We start from the raw sequence: 22917 nt of genomic DNA, 5'->3' as shown, positions 1-22917 counted from the left end.
ACACTAAAGTCTGTGTATGTTATTAGTCCTTCAAAGCAATCTGATTAGTCAGTTTGGTTTTGGTGACACAATCGAAAGAGGAAGCTTGAGTTTCAGACACACAAGGAGGAGAAAAGGCATAGGAGGCATGCTGACAGAGTCGCCTTCAAGGACAAGAAGTATAAAACTGGACAGTAGGTGAGAAAGATGCCTTGAAAATAAAAACAGAGTTACATTCTGAAACACATGATTTGAGCATAAAAAAAAAAAATAAGTTGCTTTGTTATGTCCAACTACCTGCTACTCATGTGAACTAATTGAACAGACGTATTAAATGAATTAAATCGGTCTGGGATAGTTATGTTTTAATATTAAGTGGAAAACAAACAAAAAAAAAAAACATTGAAGTAATCAATATCACATTTAACTATACTGCAACCTATTATTAAAGCATTCCTTTAAGTCAGATGGTTTTGGTTTAAAATTACATAAGCAATTAATGCATTTACAAAAACAAATTACTTTTTTACTCAATTGCATGAAACAATATATGGCATCTTTTTCTGAACTGATTTTTTAAATACAACCTTAGTTTGCGCATCAACAGAAGAGTATTTTCTAAATTCCAAATAGTCTTACTGAAAAGTTTATCATCAGGTTACCTACCTATTGTATCAGCTCATGGAGAATTTGCAAAAATCACTACAGCCATCTTAACTTTTTGTTTTTACTCATACAGTATTAAGATGTTCAAAAGTCAAGATCAAAATACATGAAAACAAGTCATTTCTGAGTTTCTGGAAATACATCATTATGCTAGATATGAAGTGTTACTGTGCTTTAAGCATTCATTGAAGGATATCTTTCAGTTGTCTTTCTGCAGTCATCTTTCTAGAAGAAATTCTTCAACTAGTTTGTTAAAATCTTTTGAAAATCTCAGATGCAAATTATGTTTCCCCTCTGGCATCAAATGCAGCCTGAAAAAATAGAAGACACAAAAAATACCAAGAAAATTGACAGAAGCTTAAATGTTCAAGACATGGCATAGAACCTCTTAAAAATTCTATCTGATCTGAGTAAATAAATATGGTTAAGCAATAATAGATAACAATTATTCTTTTACACAAAACAATACAAAAGACAATACTAACAGACAGGCAACTGCAATCATTTCATTGCCAGGCAAAAATGTCATCCCTCAAAACATTGGTTTGCTGAACATTCACAGTACTTTACTACTGTATGCAAATGAGGAGGTGATACAGCTGCTGTACTACAGCTTCAAGGACCAGGGTTCAATTTCAAGCTCAACCACCAACTATGTGTGGATTATCCAGTCTCCACATGCCCATGTATAATTGCCCCAAGGTACTCAAAATCCCAGAGATGGTAGTGATAGTAAATTGGTGATTGGGCTGTTACAAGCAAAATGTACTCTGCAACTGTCTTTCCAATTCAGGATTAGTGCCACTTCCATCAGGAATACTGATGGCCACTATACAAGATGTGAGTTTTGATACATGATGTAGATGAACAGTTTGATGCAACTGCCAAATAATTTAATACAAACAGATAAAAGTATTTCATAAAGTACTAAAGTGGCACATTATGGAGAAAAATAAGTAATGAGTTTGAAATAGTATTGTTGCTGAAGATGATAATTATACAGGGAAACTATTTAACACACCAAATATCTCTCTATTATAAAAAAAAAATCCTGTGGAATGAATGACTAGGAGACGATACGTGATCTTGATGTTAAGATCACGAAAGACAAAAGAACCACAAGACGAAAGAGAATGGGCAAAAAAAAAAAAAGTCAGTAGTGTAAAGGGAAGCAGCACAAACCACCGATACAGGTGTCTCAGTGCATATAAAGCATATAAAGGACAATATGTTATAAATGAAACGTCGATGAATAAAAGATCACATTAACGCAAAAAAAAAAAAAAGAAGGAAATTAATCATCAGGACCAGGTGTGATTACAGAAATAGCAGGTCAAAGTAAGGTCAGAAATAAAAGGAAAAAAAAAGTAGAAGAAAAGAATTTTCGCATTCACATCATTCAATGCACAAAACGTAGATTTACACAATAATGGAACATACAGTATGAGAATCTGTGGACCTGCAACAGTTAAAGCAACGACAAGTTTAATTTCAAAGAAAACACAATTCGGTCAGGTATATATTTATGATCACGGAGAAGAGATCACAACGCGAGCAGCAGAGACACAAAGTAGCAAAAGGAACAGCGGCTGTACAGGCTTTAGAAAGATCGAAGGGCAGCAGGGCAGTGTGACAGCAGCCAGTCCCTCCCCGTGATAACAGAAGCAGCATTATACGTCCTGCAAGAAAGAATTTAACCACGCCCGGGGCCGGAAATAAAAGACAATTATTGTTTTTACAACATCACGCGAGACCAGGCAGTGAGCCATCATTTAAAAGAAATTCACAGATATCTAACCTAGCATTTGTTTGACTGCATCTGTCAGACAAGCATCATGTGCTCCCAGCTCTTAAAACAACGACATGTGAAAAGCAGAAGAGGCAGCTCGCAAGCAGGAAAAAGACAGCAAATGATACAAAGGCATATCCTTAGCGTGCGTTCAGCCAACCCCCACCCCCAAACGCCCCCTTTACAACACAAGCAGCATTATACGTCTGGCAAGAAAGAGATGTAACCACGCACGGGGCCGGAAATAAAGGACAAGTATTGTTTTGACAAAAGTTTTTGAAGGAAAAGTGAAAATAATGCATATGTAACAATCCACAAGAAAATAACAATCTCTTCAAATTGTATATTGCCTGTCTAAGGTAAAGTCATCCCTGATGGAGGATTGTGGGAAAGAGGGGTCCTTTCATCGGATTACCGCTATTTCAGATGTGGAATGGCAAAATGGCAGAGGCAGCTTGATGAATGAGGTCTCCAGGACTCTAAACAAATCCAAATCATATTATGTGATATCATCTCATGTGAAATTCTACTCCGTACTTCTAGAATTTTTATTTTTATACTGTATTGAGGGTTTATTCTGTTCTATGTATTGTACTGTATTGTATTGAGCCCCTTCTTTTTGACACCCACTCACTGCACTCCCAACCTACCTGGAAAGGGGTCTCTCTTTGAACTGCCTTTCCCAAGGTTTCTTCCATTTTTTCCCTACAAGGGTTTTTTTTTTGGGGAGTTTTTTCTTGTCTTCTTAGAGGGTCAAGGCTGGGGGCCTGTTGAGAGCCCATTGCAGCACTTCTAGTGTGATTTTGGGCTATACAAAAAATAAATTGTATTGCATATCCGGTAAACCAAACACGGGGGTGGGCAAGCGAAGCGAGCAGAGCCCCCTAGTTTAATAAATTCTGAAGTATAGTACAATACTGAAGGGAATTAACGTAAAGTCAATACATTATATTCATCACATTTGAAGTTTAATATGACTCATCATCTGAATTATTTCACACTACAGTCATCATTTACATGCGTTTTCTGCATGTCCCAAATTGATTAAGGGTGTCTTCAAACATATCTCATTATGTATATGCAAATATTCCAAAATCTGAAAATATTCAAAATTCAAAACACTTCTAGACCCAGGCATTTCAGACTAGGGCTACTCAACCTGTGCAATAAATGATTTAATAGTTTGACCCTCAAATGATGCATGTTCTAAATAGTTTTCAGCACCCCTTTGTAATATTTCATGAACTTCAAAATGTTTCTTACCGAGAATTCTTGATATGCTTGTGAAGAAATTCTGGATGGAAATCTGGTACCATGGGATCTTTCTGGCCATGAATAATTAATGTTGGACAAACAATCTGAGGTAACATCTCTCGACAAATATTGCCTGTAATTCAAATCGGAGAGAGATGTTTCAACACTTTAGCCTGAATTTTAGCCTTTTGGTGTATTAGGTACTCTAGAACAGCTAACAATGAAGATTATTGGATAACATCCAGAATGTATATAAAAATATTACTGCTCTTAATAAAAATGCTGGGTATTAATCAGTGACTTCTCAAAATGTGTTATAGTAAAAGAAATATTACACCTATTTTTATCCACACACCCAAGGTATGTAGTACATAGAGAAAGTATTGTGACAGGATTAAATTATATGATTTAGAGTTTTCTACATATTTCTACATATTTATCACCAATGAACATGATTTGATCACTTAGAGTAACTTTCACCTGCATGTTTGTTTGTCTACCAGAAATCAAATTAATTGTTGCTTATTTATATTTTTCTGCAGAAATTTGTGCTCAAAGTGCTGCACAATTACAACAGGAGAAAGTAATTACAAAAAGATATAATTCTATTTTATTCCATATATTTAAATTTTGGTCTACATTATTTTATTATTAAATTCACACCTTTATGTCAAGAATGCCATGTGCTAGACACATTAACAAGATTAATACATTTCCAGTTAGTATACTTGAGCAAAATCTTTTTGGAACTCAGTAGTTAATTAATAAGTTTGCAGTGGTATTTTGCTGTGAAACAGAAACACAGCATAGAACAAAAGACAAACTTAGTTCAATAACTTTCCCTAAATAATACTAAATTTAAAGCATCCAGTAGTATCCTCAAAGCAGTTCAAAACAATTTAGATCATAGATCACTATTTCAATACAAAAAGGAACAAAGGAAAATACTATTATGTTTTCTTTGGACATTTATGCTTTTTAAAATTAGCACTATGGTATACTGTGCTGGGGATAAAGATCAATATAAGACTGACATTGCTGTGCAATATCAAAATAAAAAATTGATTTATGTTTTGTATAAGACAGTTTACTAAGAATACTAATGAGTGGATAAAAACATGTCCAGAGCGTTGTAACAAAAAAGTACAACTTGAAGAAACAAGATAATTCATCAACATCACTTTCTTGGATAAATAAGCATATTAAAACATGATTAAAAAACCACAACTAAATTTAAATCATTATTTGACAAAATTCTACATAAAGATTAAAAGCCAGATGTTACAGGTTTAATCTTTTCACTGAACTGCCCCTGGTACATTCCAGCATACAGCAAAATAGACTTGCATTAACATGGCTTAAAAATGTATGAATCTCCATTGGATGAAATGTAAATAGTGCAAAAAATATTCTATAAAGGAATAAGTTTTTTCTCTTTCGATTTTATACATTTTTTTCAAAGACAAAAAAAATTAGGTATTTCATTAATAAAGTCAAAAACATTGTACTATGTGCAGGTTCACAGAAATGAATGGCAAATTAAACATCTACTCAGGGAAAAAGCTCATTTTTATTTCAGATACTTCTAGGACACACAGAAAACAATCAATATTGTTATATGTTTTCCTTCATTTCTTAACCATAATTTCTAGTAATTACTAAAATACAGATTTTTCACAAAGATCACAAATTTAAATATAGCTAATGAAGCCCAATCTTTGACATATGTAGCAGCTAAGAGTGACCTCCCTTTTTAAATTAAGCCAGAAATAGAAACCTCCGGTGCTTTAGTTGGAGAAAGCAATGAAACTTAATGAAAAATGGGGGACAAAACACAATAATTAACAAAATCACAACAGGGTTCTATATATGCAACTACAGGCATGGTTCATAAGAAAAGTGTAAGTGAACTTTCTTGAAAAATACTTTAATTCTTGTCACTGTTCTCTTATTTTAGCACTTAGCATACTGCATTATTCCAAAAACTTCTAGTTCTGTTTGAGAAATATACATTTTTTTTTCCCTCTCACTCTGCAGGGCGCTTTAAAGTTAGCAAATTTATTTAGAGTGTATACTCTAGAATAATACTAGGAAGTATAATCATATAATCCATGTTATCAGTTCTCTATATTATTTAAACTTAAGACAGACTTTAAAATATTTCTAACTGCTTTAAATGTACTGGATTCAATTTACTTTAACAAATCATACTAAACCATGCATCAATGAGCATATATTTTAGAAAATGCCACTCTTAAAAATTCACAGAGGAATCTGCATCTTTATTGTTAGTTTTCAAATATCTCTCACCTTTTTTCATGCTTTCATTAAATAAAGATGTTCAAGCAGTATCCAATAACTTTGTAAGTATTTTGCTTCACTGCACTTTGATCATTTCATTATTTTTTTTTTTTAGTTTGCAGTATTTATTAAAAACTTGTATACATAAAGTATATACAATTTGTCTTTTAATCTTTCCTTTTACCACTCAACTTACCCTCAGGCTGGAGTGCAAATTGACTAATGCCCTCAACCCACTTCAACCAGGTTTTAGCAAAATACTCTGGTCCATAAATTTTCTCCATTGGTTTTCTCATCTTTTCACTCCAGGTAGACACATCTCGAACAGCTACAAAAAACAGAAAAAAGGCCCTGTATTGGTTAAGTAATGAACATTAACTCAAGCTTATATGTTATTTGGCATAGTAGCTATAAAATTACACTGCTGACAAATCCCTGTATTGTAAAATTACTTTGTTCAAACTGTATCAATGTGTCACAATAAATTGGATTAGGCAAATTCTATAATGGATGGATTTAATGCAAAAATGAATATCATAACTACTCAGTAAATCGAGGAGTTTTTCTTAGTATCAAGACACATTTGCACAGGCATGTAAGGGATGTTGTTTATATCCGTAATTAATTTTTCATATTTCTGATCTAGTCTCAGTCTTGAAAAGACAGGTAGAGTGTTTGATTCCATCTGATGGAACGAAATTTCAAATTTAAATTTTTTCTCCACTGCAACCAATTCCCACAACCAAGCCTATGAAAATGTTTTTATTTTTTTGTCTAGTTTTGGTAGAACAAACAATTTCAGTTTTCAGCGTTAAGTTCCACTGCTCAAAGGAATGTAGCCCATCTTCGTTAATGTTGCCCTGCTCTGCTAAATGCACCTCTGGGGCCTTAACCTGCAGTCAGATGCATCATTAATTTTCTGAAACTTGGTTAGTTCAATACAGCCTGATGTGACAGCCAATTTCTATCCTAGCAGGATCCAGAACGAGACAGGGACCAGTTCTATTCCACTAATCACTCATACTTCCATGTTCACTCATGCCAAGGCAACTGGTCACCACATTATCTTACCAGCTCATATTTTCAGGAAGAAACAGATTCCATCCATATATTATTACATAAACATCCAGACAGGTGTATAATATAACAGAATTTAAAATACCTTACCATTATAAAGCTGTAAATCCTCTTGTGTAACGTATGCATTTGCTCCCCAAACAACCATCTTATTCACAACTGAGGGATATACTGCAGCAGCAATTAGTGCTGTAATTCCACCATCACTCCATCCAAGCATAGAAAACTTGTTAAATGATAAAGCCTAGTAAAATTCAAAGCATGCTCTTTAAAGAAATTAAAATACAAGACATGTTAATAAATGTATCCATTATTTGCTTATATAAAAGACAATGGATTAAGAGTTAAAATCATCTCAGTAATGTCTTGTAAAACAAGCATCTGGAAATGCCTATCCCATAGATAAGGCAGAAATCAAATGCTGTAACTGTCAAAAATAGAAACAAATAACTATAAAAAATGTAACATTTGGGAAAACAAAAACATGAGTAGACCATGGCCATGAATACCAAAGAAACTATTCTCTATTATTTCTTGTAATGCTGCAAATGGAAAAAAACCTGACCAAATGTTTGTAAATCCCAAATATTTTTCAGTACATTTTTTTGAAAATTCACTGAATTGACTCTCTAGAATACAAATATGAAGTCTTCTGTCATCCATATTTGAATTTTTATTAGGGATTTTTCCCACCAGATGTCCCAAACTAGGAACCTGAATAACAGTCAGATAAGCTGATCATTCTATACAATAAACTGAAGTTTATCATAGTGCCAGAGAGTGGTGATGTGTTGCATATTGGCTGAATATGCATGTAAGAATGGTGACGTACAGGTTGACAGAGGAAATTAGACAGGAGTAACCGTGGACTATGACTTTTGCAGATGACATTGTGATCTGTAGCGATAGTAGGGAGCAGGTTGAGGAGACCCTGGAGAGGTGGGGATATGCTCTAGAGTGGTCAGGAATGAAGGTCAGTAGGTCCATAACAGAATACATGTGTGTGAATGAGAGGGAGGTCAGAAGAATTGTGAAGGTCTGGCAAGTAGAGTTCACAAAGGTGGATGAGTTTAAATAATTGGGATAAACAGTACAGAATAATTGGGAGTGTGAAAGAGAGGTGAAGAAGAGAGTCCAGGAAAGGTGGAGTGAGTAGAGAAGAGGGTCAGGAGTGATTTGCGACAGATGGGTACCAGAAAGAGTGAAAGGGAAGATCTACAAGATGGTAGTTAAGACCAGCTATGTTCATATGGCTTGGAGACAGTGGCACTGACAAAAAGTCAAAGATGTTACAATTTGCATTGGGTGTGAGGAGGAGGCGACATTGTGTTGCTTTGGACATGTGCAGAGGACAGATGTTGGGTATATTGGGTGAATGATGCTAAGGATGGAGCTGTCAGACAAGAGGAAAAGAGAAAGGCCTAAGAAGAGGTATATGGATGTGGTGAGAGAGGATATGCAGGTTGTGAGTGTGTCAGACCAAGGTGGAGAGGACAGAAAGATATGGAAAAAAATGATCTGCTGTGAAAACCTAAAGGGAGAAGCCGGAAGAAGATACAAGTACTTCACTATATCCTGTACACAGACAATACTACAACTACTTCTACTACTACATGTCAAAGGACAAAATGGATAATGCATGATATATTAAGCATTGTAAGAGTATAATTTGGCACAACTAGGGGGCTTTGCCCCCTGCTTGCTTCGCTTTCCAACCCCCCGGCCTGCGCTACGCACCAGCCACTTCACTTCTCTGCTGCTCTTGTATGTAGATTTCACTTTCACCAAACAACAAATCTTAATTTTCACGGACATGCCTCTTTATTGGGAAGAAACACTACTTTTCCCTGATGGCAACACGAATTAAACGATCTACAAGTCTCCGACTTAAAGTTTGCATTTGTATCGTGCCAACATTTTTGAATTCTTTATGACGTTCTACTTTGTCATCTATTTTCATTTCTAGCCCTGTGGGTGGTTAAATCTCTTGGCACAAAGTTTTGTCTCACAGGAAATTAAAGTGTCTCTCTGAAAAAGTCACGTCTCATCCCAGGATTTTTTTATTATAATAGAGAGATTGTCCACTGTAACAGGAAGGGTTCTTACTGCAAACTTCATTTTAAAAAATAGATTTTTTTATAGTTATGCGTATGCACTGTATGTAACTTATTATTTTTAACAATATGATTTTTCTCAAAGAAGTGTAAATTTCCAAAGAGATAAAATCAGAAATTACAAAGTAGAAATAACTTTCTAAGCAGACTAGTTGTTGAAAAGTAAGAAACTGGAAAGAAAATGGTTGATAGAACCTTTCCAAGTTGTGAATGACTGGATAAAGTCAAATATTGAAATTTAAATATTTTCTACAAGGTAGTGATCGTCATTTAGGTAAAAAGAGAAGGCTCTTCATATTCTAGATTTTCAGTTACACTATATTATTTTCTTTAATACATAAAATATTTGCTTTTACAGCTTAATGTGAAAGGAAGCACTATTGTCTCACTTTCAGGGATTGAGGCTGAATATCTAAATTGTAATTAATGCTTTTCACTCTCATTCCTTGTTAGTGTCAACTATAAATTACACATTTTAAGGAGAGACCTACACTATATACAAGGGTTCAAATTTTTGTCTTTTGACAGTTTTTCCATTATCCCAATTGTCGCAGCACTATAACAATAATGAAATGAACCCTGTATGGGGCACCAGTATATACCTAAATCCTAATTTTTGAAAATGAAATGTGGGTTTTCCTATTTATGTTGCTAAAAGACATTCAAAAAGTTGGAGAATTTGTAAATGCTGTGCGCAAAATATTCTGAGAAATCCTTTTGAGAAATCTGAAGCAGAAATTCAAATATCCATACTTAAATCATAAAATATTAACTGAACATTTGCATAAGACAAACTGCAGCATTATTAATCCACTGCCTGCTGAAAATGGATAATTAAGCAGGATTTTAAAAGTTTACTTCCTAAAAATAGTTTGCCTAAAGCCAAGGCATACTTGGCAGACTTGCAAGACTTCAGCTGTAGTCATTGGATAACAAAGTGCTGTTTCTAAATTCACCTTAATCTCTCAAAAGAATGGCATATGACAAGAACTACATGTATTCTGCGGAGGGCAAAATCTTTAAAGTTTTGAATTCTTTAAAACTATTTACAGTGTACTTTATTAAAGGCCAAATATTGATTCACTCAAACACAACTGACTTTGAAGCTGCCAAGAGAAAAAATAACTGCATAGGTGATTTCTCATTTGACTGCAAAGCAGATTCCATTTAAATTTGATTGTACTTTGAATCACAATTTATATCCTACCTTCATTAGAGCTACAGCATCACCAGCATCTCGTGAGAAAAAATCCAGAGGAAAGTCTCTTTCAGGGGGTATGGAGTTTCCATATCCTCTAGGATCCCAGGCCACAACTGTGAAGTACTCTTTGTTTAGGTAATCAAGCTGAGGCCCAAAGTCAGTGTGGCTGCTACCTTTAATACAAATTAACAAACAAACAAAAAAGTATTGCTGCAAATATAATAAAGAAATGACTGGTATAGGGGTGGTGAACTCCAGGCCTGGAGTGCCGCAGTGGCTGCAGGTTTCCATTCTAACCCTTTTCCTAATCAGTGACCAGTTTTCACTGCTAATTAACTTTTTCCCCATCACTTGAATAGCCCTGTTTGAAGAATTCAGCCCTTTGATTTGATTCCTTTCTACATTAAATGACAGCCAAGCAGAAATGAGATGTTAAACGAGCTAACCGATGACCAGCTAAGCTGGGGCTTCAAACTCCAACCAATTTCACTCCAATCACTTTCTTAATGTGAAGCAAATTCTTGCTGTTAATTAAAAACGTTATTTAATTCCATGGCTTGTTGCTGCTCCCATTCTGCCACAGCACACATTTTGAAAACTGTTGTTTTTCTATTCTTGCTAAGAGCACCATCAAAATGTTTTGGTGACCTAAGAGATCAACCTTACCAAGACCATCATCTCTCTTTAATTTCAGATATTGTGTAGTGGGCACAGAGGAGCTGGTCATGTGGTGGCTTGTTTTGTGTCTTATTATTGTTTGGCTGCTAATTAAAGAAAAAGAAACAATAGGGCCTGAGTCAAGTTAATTAAAAGAAGTAATCAGCAGCAAAAAATGGTCACTAATTAAGAAGATGGTAAGAATGAAAACCTGTAGCCACTGTGGCACTCGAGGCCTCGAGTTTGCCACCCCTGGACTAGAAGCAACAACTGCTTTGGGAATCACAATTCCCTTCTTATTCTCTATAACACACTTCACATTGAAATGATTTAGGCAGCTCTGAGTGAAACAGAACTGTGCGATTTGTGAAAGTGATGTTAAAGGGCATCATAGATATCTTACATATTTTCAGGCTGCTACATTTTCAACAACTAGAAAAAAGATATGGGAATTTACATTATGTGGGAATCTGCTAAAGCATTAAAATAAATTAAACAGTAAGTTAGAACTGGCAGTTGTATACAGTACATGCAGTTCTTATTCTAGGGATGCCATAAACTATACAGTAACTGTGGATTCAATTAAAGTCATAAGTTGTGTAAGTTGGAGAACTATTATTTGTATCTTCTAGTCAAATAAGCTCTTAATATAACCTATAAAATAATAAATGAACACAGGAGTTAAGCAACTCAATGCAATTCTTCTGAAGAACATTTAATGTGTTATTTTACATCTGTTCTGTCCAGGGATCAGTAACCTGATCTCAAAGAGATGGAACATCAATCAGTCTTAATCATTAGTGACATATTTTAATCTATAATTCTAAAACTATCTTTCCATTAGTTATTGCTATGGAAACAAAAAATGACCCAACACTAATCATAAATGCACCAATAGTGTATAACAATAATGTTTTGTGGTCAAACTGCTAATGAATTACACACACTTGATGCAAAAATGCACAAACTATTGTATTTTGTTACAGATGAGGCACTTTCGTTAACAACCCAGGGGTTCTACTCCTGCCATCTAAAAACAAAAATGATACAGTTAATAGCTAGCCAAAGAACACAAATAATAGAGAACTAAAATTTGTTTCTGCTCACAAATACTGATGAAAGGACAAGAATATTATAAAAAAACAGAAAGCCAAACAGTTTTTTATACTGTAGGCTATTGGCGACAGTCCCATGGTATAGGGTACATTTTCATAGCACAGACTGGGTCACTTGCTACAAATACAGAAAGGCTATCTGAACTTCAGTGCCAATGGGGTATATTCCTTTATAGCAGAAGTGTTGTTATCTATGAACAGGCCTTTTTTTAAATAGGAAAATACTCCATGCCACAAAGATAGGAAAGTACTATAGGTTTCAGGAACCAGACTTTGAATTAAGTAGAGATTCACCACTGCCTTTCCATGACAAATTATGAGACAGATCCCTTTGCCCAACTTTTAGCACCTGGAGTCCATACCACAGTATATTCTGAGTGTTCACAGAGCAAAGGAATACCCAGTTGCTACTAAATAATGTTAGGTAATAAAGTCATCACATAGTTTATGGACATAATCATAAAAATGCATATCAGTATTTGGGCAGTTTGCCTAATGTGTAAATATTTATCTGCATGATTTTCCACCTTCCCAGCAAATACAAGAGAAATATTCCCTTTTATTAAAATATCATGCTACTTACAGTATATTACTTTAACCATATTTTAATCACACAGTCACTATTCCTGAGATAAAACTATTTCTTGAATTCTCTGGCTGAATGAATTTCTCATTTCTCTGCTAGTGAAGTTAAAATGAAGTCATCTGACACATAACCATAAAACAAAATTACACTGCAATTAATTAAATCAGTGTCACAATGCATTACAGAGAACAACAGATCTAGGATATACAGTACCTAGGGCTCCAGGAAGAAGTAACACTGCATGACTGCCACTTCCTGTTTGTTGGTAATGCAGGTGTACACCATTGATATTTTTCACGCCAGATTTCACAGAAGTGCTATTAGAAGTAAAGAAATCAAAGTGCTTAAAAGCAACATAAAACAGATATACAGAATACAGGTTATTTTAGATTCAATTTTAGCTATTAACAATATTCATGACAACCCAAAAATCACCAATTCAGAGCTTAGAAGATATAGAAATAAAGCAGACTTCTATAAAGACTCTATTGTATCATAGCTTCTACACGATATAGCTAAACATTTTCCAGTTTTCACAATAGCTGCTGTAATTAAAAGATTCATATTACTAAATAGTCAGTTATCATCCAACCCGCTCTATCCTAACACAGGGTCACAGGGGTCTGCTGGAGCCAATCCCAGCCAACACAGGGAGCAAGGCAGGAACAAATCCCAGGCAGGATGCCAGCCCACAGCAATTCCTTAACAGGAATTTATTATTTTTAATATTTGCAGTTGAACATAAGATAAACATCTACAAAGGTAAACCAGAACAACAAGAAAAAGTAAAAATTTTTTTTTTGTATTTGGAGGTCTGTGTTTAAAGTAAATGGTGCCATAGTATTAAGACTAAACATAAGGTAAAGAGATGTATGGTTTCAAAATGACATAACAATTCGGTCATCTAAAATAGTCAGTAACTGGTGGAAATAATCCTGAAAAATCTGACAATCAGACGTTTGAAAGCATGCAGACAAACAAAACGTAACACTACTAACTACAATATCCACTTAAAATGGTATGGTGCAAAGAATGCCAGAATTAAGATCACAGAAGAGTATGTGGTTCAGTATGAAATGAGGAGACAGGCAGAAATATATAAAGGTGTGACCAGTCCAAAGAAAAAAACAGTTTATAAATAAACCTCATTCAGTTGTCTTGTATTCTAATGCACCCAAAAAAGTCTATAAGAGGAGATCAGCTATAACAAAAATGACATACTTCTTCATTCATTACAGGTTATTATAATGCCACCCCATGTAAACTAATGCTGATGCAGTGACAAAGCAAATCTTGATTTTAGAGCTGCAGTGATGCTCACATCTACATATTTTTGTATATCCTGCCCTTTGACCAAAAATTGAGATTACAGTGAATGAATCATTTGCTATTACCTCTTCTTTTCAATGAGCGCCCTTAACAGAACTTCCATCTCAAACAAGTTGTCACATTGTTTCTGTATTTAGTTGGTCCTGAAATAATATGGCAAACATTTGGAACATGCTATCCTTAGAATTTCGTGATAAATCTTAAAATGAAAGTTTAGTTTCAATATACAAAGTCAATGTCACTGATTTTTCCCTGAATTTTACTATCAGCTGCTTCCCTCCTGGAGACTGTTCAGTACGTGTGTATTAGCAGCTTACAAATGGCATTTATTATACTGTAAATGCACTTTGAAGAGATCCATTTGAAATATGTATAGCTGAAATGGGTACCATCTTATGGACACAGGCTGTCCTAAAAACCACTTCAAATCACAATACTTTAAAAGTATGTTGTATCATTTATTTTTCAAATTTTACATAGGAAATCCTGGCCCTGCAAGGTTACAGTGATTAAATGATTTCACAGCAGTAACAATCAAAATTATTTATTTCATAGGAACTTGTTCAAAAAGAGATCTGGCTTTCCAGTAGTAGCTTAAATGACGGGAGAAAAGGCAAATACATGTACTGCTACTACCGCCGCTTTAAGTGGAATAGAATTTATTTGGGTTTGGCTTTCTTTTCTATCCATTCAATCACTTTCCTGAACACAATTTTGCCACACAGGATTATTAATGCCTACCCAGCAGAATTTAAGTCCCTTCCTAGGACACCAGTTGTCTTTGGTTATCCTTGCACACATACCAACACACTATCATACCAAACTAACTGAGAGTTGCCAAACAAGCTAACAGCAAGGTTTTGAATTTTCAAACAGGCTAGGCCAAGGGTTTCCAACATGTTGCTCGCAAGCTACCGGTGGCTTGCAACCCCTTTCCAAGTAGCTCACCAAAGGGTTAATGAATCCTACATAAATTTGAAAACTCGATTAGTCAAATTAGGGGTGGGTGATCTTTCAAAAAAAATCATATCACGATCCTTTTAATACAAAAATCATGATCCACAATCTGAATTGCAATCTATCTTTTCAATGTGGCATACACTTAAGAGAATATCTGGACTCAAACTCATCAAGACCTATGTAAGTAACACTTTATTTTAAATATCAAAGTTGAATTTAATTGTTCTCTCTTTCACTAGCCAAACGTAGTTAAGGAACACGCCCCAAAGCTGGTGAGTGAGTGAGGAAGGGCCCTCCCCCGGCCCACAAATAAATCGGTACCGCACGCGAACTATGATACTTAGCGAAATGAGAGAAGTCGCAAAATGAACCGGAATGTTCAAGCAAACTATAGAAAAAAAACCCAATCTAAATCCGTTAAGTAGTTCTCTCGTGAAAAGCGGACAGACATACAGACAGAGAGACATTGGATTTTATATATTACTAGGGGGCTCTACTCGCCTACCCCCGGGTTTGGTTTACTGGATATACAATTTAAAGAGATTGTTATATTCATGGGAATTGTTACATATGCATTATTTTCATTTTAAAATTTTTGTAAAAACAATACTGTACTTGTCCTTTATTTCCAGCCTGGGGCGTGGTTAAATCTTTATTTCTCGCAGGACATGCAACGCTCGCATTGTGGGGGTGGGGGGGGAGTGGCGGCTGAACACATGCTAAGGAAAAGCAGTTGGATCATCTGCTGGCTCGCTGCTACTGGCGAGTTGTGCGTCGATCATTTAAAAGCCTGTACAGCAGCTGTACTTTTGCCACTTCACATCTCTGCCGCTCGTGTTGTGAAGGGGGGTTTTGGCTTTTCGCTTGCTAAGGAGTAGCAGTCGGATCATCTGCTGGCTTGCTGCTGCTGGCGAACTGCGTCTTCTGCTTGTTGCTTGTCATTGTTTTAAGAGCTGGGAGCAAATGAAGCGTGCCTGCCAAAAGCATTCCAACAACTGCTAGGTTAGACGTTCGTGAACTTGTTTTAAATGTTGTCTCACTGCCTTTTCTCGCGGGATGTCAAATTGTCTTTCGAGAAGATCACGTCTCATAGTATCCCTTCCAAGATTTTTTTTTTTATAATAGAAAGATATATTAATAAACTTTCAAAATAAATGTACAGTTAAAGTCTTAACAGCATTCTTAGCATTTCTTGAGCTTAGTAGAACCAGATAACTATAAGAATCTTCACCAAGCAGCTCTGAAAATGTCTGCTTTGTTTGGGTGTACATACTGCTGTGAGTCTGCCTTTTCTGATATGAACATGATGAAATCAAAGTTCAGAACAAGACTGACAAATGAACATTTAAATGACTCCATAAGAGTGAACGTAAGTGGCTACACTCCACCATACACCTCTCTTGTTGACTCCATGCAGTGCAGTCATCTGACTAACTAAAAAACATCACACATGCAACTGGACATGTGAATACTCTTGTGAAGTGAAACAGTGACAGGTAACAAAATGACAAATGATTAAGTAAAATTTGTGTATTCGGAATTGCAGTGTTTGCTTTTGATACAGACGTACAAAACGCACTTGCAGTTGAACTAAATATTTTTTGTGATGTTTTAATGCAAAATGTGAGTTGTGGACACCAACATTTTGTAAACATTCAGGCAAAACAAGCTTAGTTTGTTTGGGTTGAAAAAAGCTATGGGAATAAACGTTAGAAAACATGAGTAGCTCTCTGCCATTTTCATTTTGTAAAAATAGCTCTCAGGGGAAAAAAGGTTGGAGACCCCTAGGCTAGGCAAAGTAACGTTTGACAACGAACTAGCAGCACCTATGATTGAGCCAGTGTCTGTTCATATAATTTTCGCGAAGCTTTTATAAAATTGAAATAGCTGACCTAGACACACTCCACGATCTAGAAATATACAAGAAAATTCATATTTGACGGATTAATTATTAAAATCAGCAGAATCGGTAAGAGTTTTAAAAGCAAAATAACACTGTAAACAATCCCATACAAAACACTAACATTATGTTTGTACCGTAAAAACTAATACAATTAATAGTTAAAATTATTTCAAATAAATACATGCACACTTATTTACATTTAAATGTTGTTTTAACTACTGATTTCAAGGGTTTCAATTTGTAAAAATACTCTATTATCAATACGTAGACATAGACCCACAATTAAATGTTCACAAACATACTTCAATTAATATTAAAATATCGTAGTAATATAGTAACCACTGTCTTCTTGATTAATTTTGACAAAGACAATACAGTAGACTAAGCTCCTGCCAGTTTTTCCCAGTCCGCATCTGCTAAATCATAGTAACATCTGTCATAATGAAACACCATTAACTTCGTACAGCAAGTATGTGAAGAAAAGAAAAAAAACCTGTTCGCACTGAATTAATCTGACCAGCTACTAACTGCCAACCAATTCCTTTAATAAATTAATGACAAATGATTGACAAGAGTGTTTCTTGTTTAGACATATAAAAAAAACAAAAATGCACATTTTATAGACATGCCCGAACGAAACGCATAATACTGTACTGTATATCAATTTTATCCGTGCAGAAAAAAAACCAAAAAGCAAAGTCATACTTAAAATCAGGAATGCAGTGCTGCCCACAATGAAGCGGTTTTAAAACACTACAGAATAACATCGATGCTACCAACTCCTCGGCCAAACCTGCAGAAAGCGGACTCCATAATAAGCGGATGGATGTTTATGTATTTGTATAAAATTACTTCTAACCAAAGTTTATGTGTTAAGATGCATTCGCAAAAATAATTGCAGAACCCGTTTTATATGGATATTTTCTTATGTAATGCAGTATTGTTATACCTGACCGAATGCCACCTAGTGACAAGCAGCTACACTGAGTTAGCGTCTAGAAGTGAAGAGTGGACTCCCTAGCTGTTTGTTAGCAATCCAAAAGGAAACGCTAAAGTCGACGTCATCGTAGCTGAAGGCGCATGCCCACTGAACTTTCATGCTTAACGCGTGGTGGCATACAAGACGTTGTTGCTGTTAATAGGTTGGTTAAATCTGTTAAAATTTTTTTCATCTGGTAAAAAAAAAAAACCGCATGCGGCTGTGTTTCTTAATCTCAGTTTTCCGTTTCGTGACACGAAACCCCTTTGCCCAGGCACCTTCGTCAAACACACTATTTAATCCTGAGCTAATGTCTCATATCCTTTACCTGTACGGACTCAACAGTCTCGGTGCCCAGACAGGGGCGCCCTTCACTGATGCCAATGTAGCCCTAAAAGAGCTCAACAACTTCCAGCACGACACCCACGCCATCTTCCACCTTTTAATTTACACTGCATATACGGGAGTTAGCGACACCTATGGTTCATTTTTGGAGAAAACGTTTTTTGGAAAGCAGCCTTTAACCTATTCTGTCCTATACCTTCTGCGGTGGGCTGGCGCCCTGCCTGGGGTTTGTTTCCTGCCTTGCGCCCTGTGTTGGCTGGGATTGGCTCCAGCAGACCCCCGTGACCCTGTAGTTAGGATATAGCGGGTTGGATGATGGATGGATGGATGTCATATACCTTTCGAGATGGAAATGCAGCAAGATATCTTACTGGATACCATTGTACATGCCACAGGCTGCAGTGGCTAAGGCCTCTTATACAGCATTGGGAAATGGCCATGTTAATACATAGAAAATAAACTGATTTACTAAGAGAGACCAAAACTACTGTAAATGTGTTTTGTTCCAACATAGTGTCTTAATGAGAAGTCAATTATTGCTGATGAAGCACTTATTGCTCAAGTGACATATTGATGCTTCATTTTAGTGGTCTTGCTTGTTAAGGTTCCCCACACTTAATTGCTTATTTCAGTCTTAAGCAGCTACATTCACGGCTTCTTATTAGCAATAATATGCAAATGACAAAAGAGCCAGCAGTTCTCCAACTAACTTGTTTCCATTTACACCTGTCTGGATTCATCATCTTGTTTAATTAAACACATAAAAGAAAAATATGGCAGACTGAAAATTATCCGTTTTAGGCTTTAAATCATTTGGGTAATATCCTTAAAAAGGAAAAAAAAAGTGTCTATAAGATAAACACCTAACATTGCAGACTAACAAACCATAAAATTAAATGTGGTCTGTGATTGGCAATGACTGGTTTCTGAAGTAGTTGGGGTTGGAAGCAAAACCTGCAGCTCTCCAGGACTGACACTGACCCCAAAACCCTATCCTAGACCAAAGGTTCTCAGTCTTTTTCTTGGTGTACTACCTCAGGAACTGAAATGTTTCACAATTCTGTCTTAAATTGTTAAGTACCATACTCTTATTAGTCAAACCTATAGGTGATATTTCTTTATCTGCCCCTACAATAAACAAATAAATTCTATATAAAAGTCTTTCTTGTTCCAAAAGTCCTCCCTAAAAAAAATTAAATCACAAAATCTTAGACTCCCTAGGGATCAATACACTACTGTTTACAGTATCAGGTGCTAGAAGGGAACCATCACCATCTTCCAATAGCCAATACCCACATATTTTACTTTTACCTTGACCCATCAGTGCGGGCTATCCATAACTCATAACCAGATATGCGCAAAAACTGAGGAGGCCACGCACAAGAAAAGCTGCAAGGTGAGACAGAATTAGTCCTAAAGTTCTTAAGCTGTGTGTTGACCAATTTTGTGGTATCCATTGTTGCTTGTGAGTCTGTAACTTAGAATTAACATGTCTCTGTTGTGGAAAACAGCTTGTTCCAGTGTCCAGGAAGACAAGTGCCTAAACACAAATGACTGTAGATTAGAGGCCCTTATGTCACACTTCATAAAAACTTAAACTTAAAAAGAGATCTACAGTATGTGCATCCTATTGTGAAAGGCTACTTGGGACCAATTTGCTTATCAGAAAAAGACTGAATGGAGGATGCAATTATTTATTGGCAGTTAAGGACAGAACTTGCAATGCTATGAGGATTATGTCTTTCAGTTTCTCCAGTGCCTTTAACACCGTTCACCGATCTCTGTTAAGGGGTAGGCTCAGGAATATGGATAAGCCTAGGGTGTTCTGTATAACTGACTACCTGCCCAGGAGACTGCAATTCATGAGGATCACAAACTACAGTATATGTCTGATGAGGTTGTAAGCAACACTGGAGCACCACAAGAAACACCAGCGTCTCTCTTTCTGTTCTGTGTACACCTGTGACTATAAGTATAAATCTAGCTACTGTCACCTGCATACATTTTCTGACTATTCTTCACTTATATGGAGTATTGTCGAGGGGAGATGAGACAGTATATAGGTGTCAGAGAACTTTGTTTTGTCATGCAAGAGAATTATCGACGACTTAACATTAGCAAAGCTAAGAAAATGGCTGTTGACTTTTGCTGCAACAAGAAGCCTCTACACTTAGTCACAATCCTTGGAAAGGATATGGAGGTACTGCACTGCTACAAATACATTGAGGTTCATATCAATGACAAACTGGACTGGGCTGCTAACATCGAACTATTATACAAGAAAGGGCAGGGTAAAGTAATTTTTTCTTTAAAGGTATACTTCAGCAATTCTGTAACAACATCTTTAACATATAATTATGTAGTAACCAAGTTGATTTGTTATTTCTTTCCCATGGTGTGCTTGGTGAGTAACATAATTTCTAGAGAGGCCTGCAGGTAATATGCCTTTATAGTGATACACTGTGACTGTTTCATTAATCTTGAGTCAAGCCATAAATATAATTTCTCTGTGTGAAGAACTATGTTTGAGTTTCTTGGAGGGAGGGGGGCAAACAAAGAATAAGGTAAGTGTCTCTATTTATTCAATATTTATGGAAAATTATAGAAAATAAACATTGGTTAATATCATAAAAAATGGTTAACTTCCTTAAGGGTGAATCTTATCTAGATACATAAGTGATTTATCAGTTTATTTTAATTGCTATTGTTACTGTATTTGAGCAGTAATTGTATTTTCAGCTCCCCAGCCAACACCTCCCCCCCCAGACCAAATTTCAGCATGGTAGCTTCCAAAGGCTCATAGAACATCAGCTGCTCTTGTCTTCCTCAGTTTACGTCTGTCTGGAAGTGGCAAGTTAGTAGTGATATTTATGTGAAGTTATCACAGACTTAACATTTTTGATTACTTGTTTTTCTTTTTAATCTGATAGAATAAAACACATTAGGAATTTTGCAAAATGCATAAGCAAGCTTTATGTAAGATAAGGTTCTGTTTGGTATAAATATTTATTGATTTAAGATTATGATGATATTTTATTTTAACCATACAGATATTTGCTTTACTGTGAGAGACACTGAAATAAAGACACAACTGGAGAACTATTGACTTTGAAATATCTTCAGTTAAAAGGAAAAGTAAGTTTGATAAAGAAGTCTCCTTTTTACTGTAGATGCAAAACTGTTTAATCTATCATGAAGAACTAATAAAGTAAAATTACAGTTAAAATAAAGAAGGTGAACATTAATTTTACTCAAAACTTCTAATTTACAGGCCTATCAGTAATAAATTTCCCTCTCTGCCCCCCTTAAAAACTCTTTAACTCCACTAATTCAAGCTATTTTGTAAGATTGTTATAGTAACTGAAGAATAGCAAAGTGTTACTTGTTGATTAGCATTTTTGTTCATTTTCCTATGGAAAAACCTTTTAAGGACACTGACTTTTATGTCATGTAATACCAAGTAGTCACAGTCCCTCAAGAGGTTGAAGTTTTCCTTATTAGAGCTACCTCCTGTGTTTTCCATACACAGAGTTGGAGAAAATTTACAAAAATACTTTTCAAAACCAAAACATGCATAAAATATATGTGGTGAAGCCATGTTATGTATTGATAAAGATATTATAATGTTGACATAACTGCTTCTGCCTTTTTTAGATTACTCAATTCACACTGAAATAAAAGTACGCTAAAAAGTTTCTGATGGAATAAAGTACTTTACCATGTAACCAATCTCCATGTATTACTAGGTCAAAAATATACATAAATTAATATAGCAATGCCTTATTTATGCCACTAGATCATTTATTGTTAAATAATAGCTGTAAGTTTATGCCAGTGTTAATAATGTATATATATGATACACAATAACAATATCAGTATGCATTTAGCTGAATTAATGAGGCAAGGTCCAACAAAAACCGGTTGGTATGTACGGTAGTTTATACTATCTTATTGGAAAGTAATTCAAGTGGTTAACGGAAATCAACAAAAGTTATATTCCTTTTAATTTTTTCGTGTAACATAACACGTCTTTACAAAACATATTAAAGCTAGCCCACTTTTTATAATTTAATCTTGTATATTTTTCCCAGCATGTAGCTTAGTGGGACAGTGATTGATGCTGCTGCCTCATGGACCTTAGAGTCTGAGATCAAATCTTGGCCCAGTCACTTTCTGCATACATTTTTCTCTGTAAACTTCCTTTTTCCTTATCTTTGCATCTTATGTAAAGAGTTGCATGCATTTTAGTGGACTTGAGCTGATTTATTTTTTCTCATGCTTGCATGCATTTTCTCTGGATACTTTTTTATCCCTGTTATTGTTTCATCTAATATGAATTGTTGCATACATTTTAGTTGGCTTCTGCTCATTTATGTTTTCATTTTTTTATTCAAAATGGAGTACTTTTTATAAATCCATCCATCCATCCATCCATTATCCAACCTGCTATATCCTAACTACAGAGTCATGGGGGTCTGCTGGAGCCAATCCCAGCCAACACAGGGCATAAGGCAGGAACCAATCCCGGGCAGGGTGCCAACACACCGCAGGACACACACAAACACACCCACACACCAAGCACACACTAGTGGTTGAATTTATTTCTTCACAATCATTGCAGATATTAGTTTGCCCAATGAAAGTTTGTTCTACAGTTAAGCA

General features: G+C 35.5%; 1 protein-coding gene across 2 annotated transcripts; it reads right to left on the bottom strand.

Moving 5' to 3' along the window:
• Positions 1-314: 314 nt before the first annotated feature.
• On the bottom strand, positions 315-18375 carry bphl (biphenyl hydrolase like). 2 transcript variants are annotated; one of them, XM_039753446.1, is made up of 8 exons: positions 17881-17985; positions 14134-14211; positions 12953-13056; positions 10388-10554; positions 7157-7310; positions 6186-6317; positions 3698-3821; positions 315-956 (listed from the first exon to the last, which is right to left on the bottom strand). In XM_039753446.1, exons 2-8 carry the CDS (start codon positions 14169-14171, stop codon positions 863-865), a joined length of 813 nt encoding a protein of 270 aa, XP_039609380.1. In that variant the 5' UTR covers positions 14172-14211; positions 17881-17985; the 3' UTR covers positions 315-862. The 2 variants fall into 2 exon arrangements, with proteins under 2 accessions (XP_039609380.1, XP_039609379.1); XM_039753445.1 differs by lacking the exons at positions 14134-14211; positions 17881-17985 and adding an exon at positions 18239-18375.
• Between the last annotated feature and the right edge of the window lie 4542 nt (positions 18376-22917).

This window comes from Polypterus senegalus, chromosome 5 (assembly GCF_016835505.1).
Source record: "Polypterus senegalus isolate Bchr_013 chromosome 5, ASM1683550v1, whole genome shotgun sequence".
NCBI classification, from domain to species: domain Eukaryota; kingdom Metazoa; phylum Chordata; class Cladistia; order Polypteriformes; family Polypteridae; genus Polypterus; species Polypterus senegalus.
The sequence above is the reverse complement of the archived record's forward strand: the minus strand, read 5'-3'. Positions and strand labels throughout refer to the sequence as shown.

Bases quoted from the DNA above. Each gene is read 5' to 3' on its own strand.
- bphl (XM_039753445.1), bottom strand. From the start codon at position 18,342: ATGGCGTGGGTGTCGTGCTGGAAGTTGTTGAGCTCTTTTAGGGCTACA. The intron at 13,057-18,238 runs GTAAAGGATATG...TACTTCTAATAG, and splicing joins AGACTGTTGAGTCCGTACAG to CACTTCTGTGAAATCTGGCG. The intron at 7,311-10,387 runs GTAGGATATAAA...GAATTTTACTAG, and splicing joins ATGCTGTAGCTCTAATGAAG to GCTTTATCATTTAACAAGTT.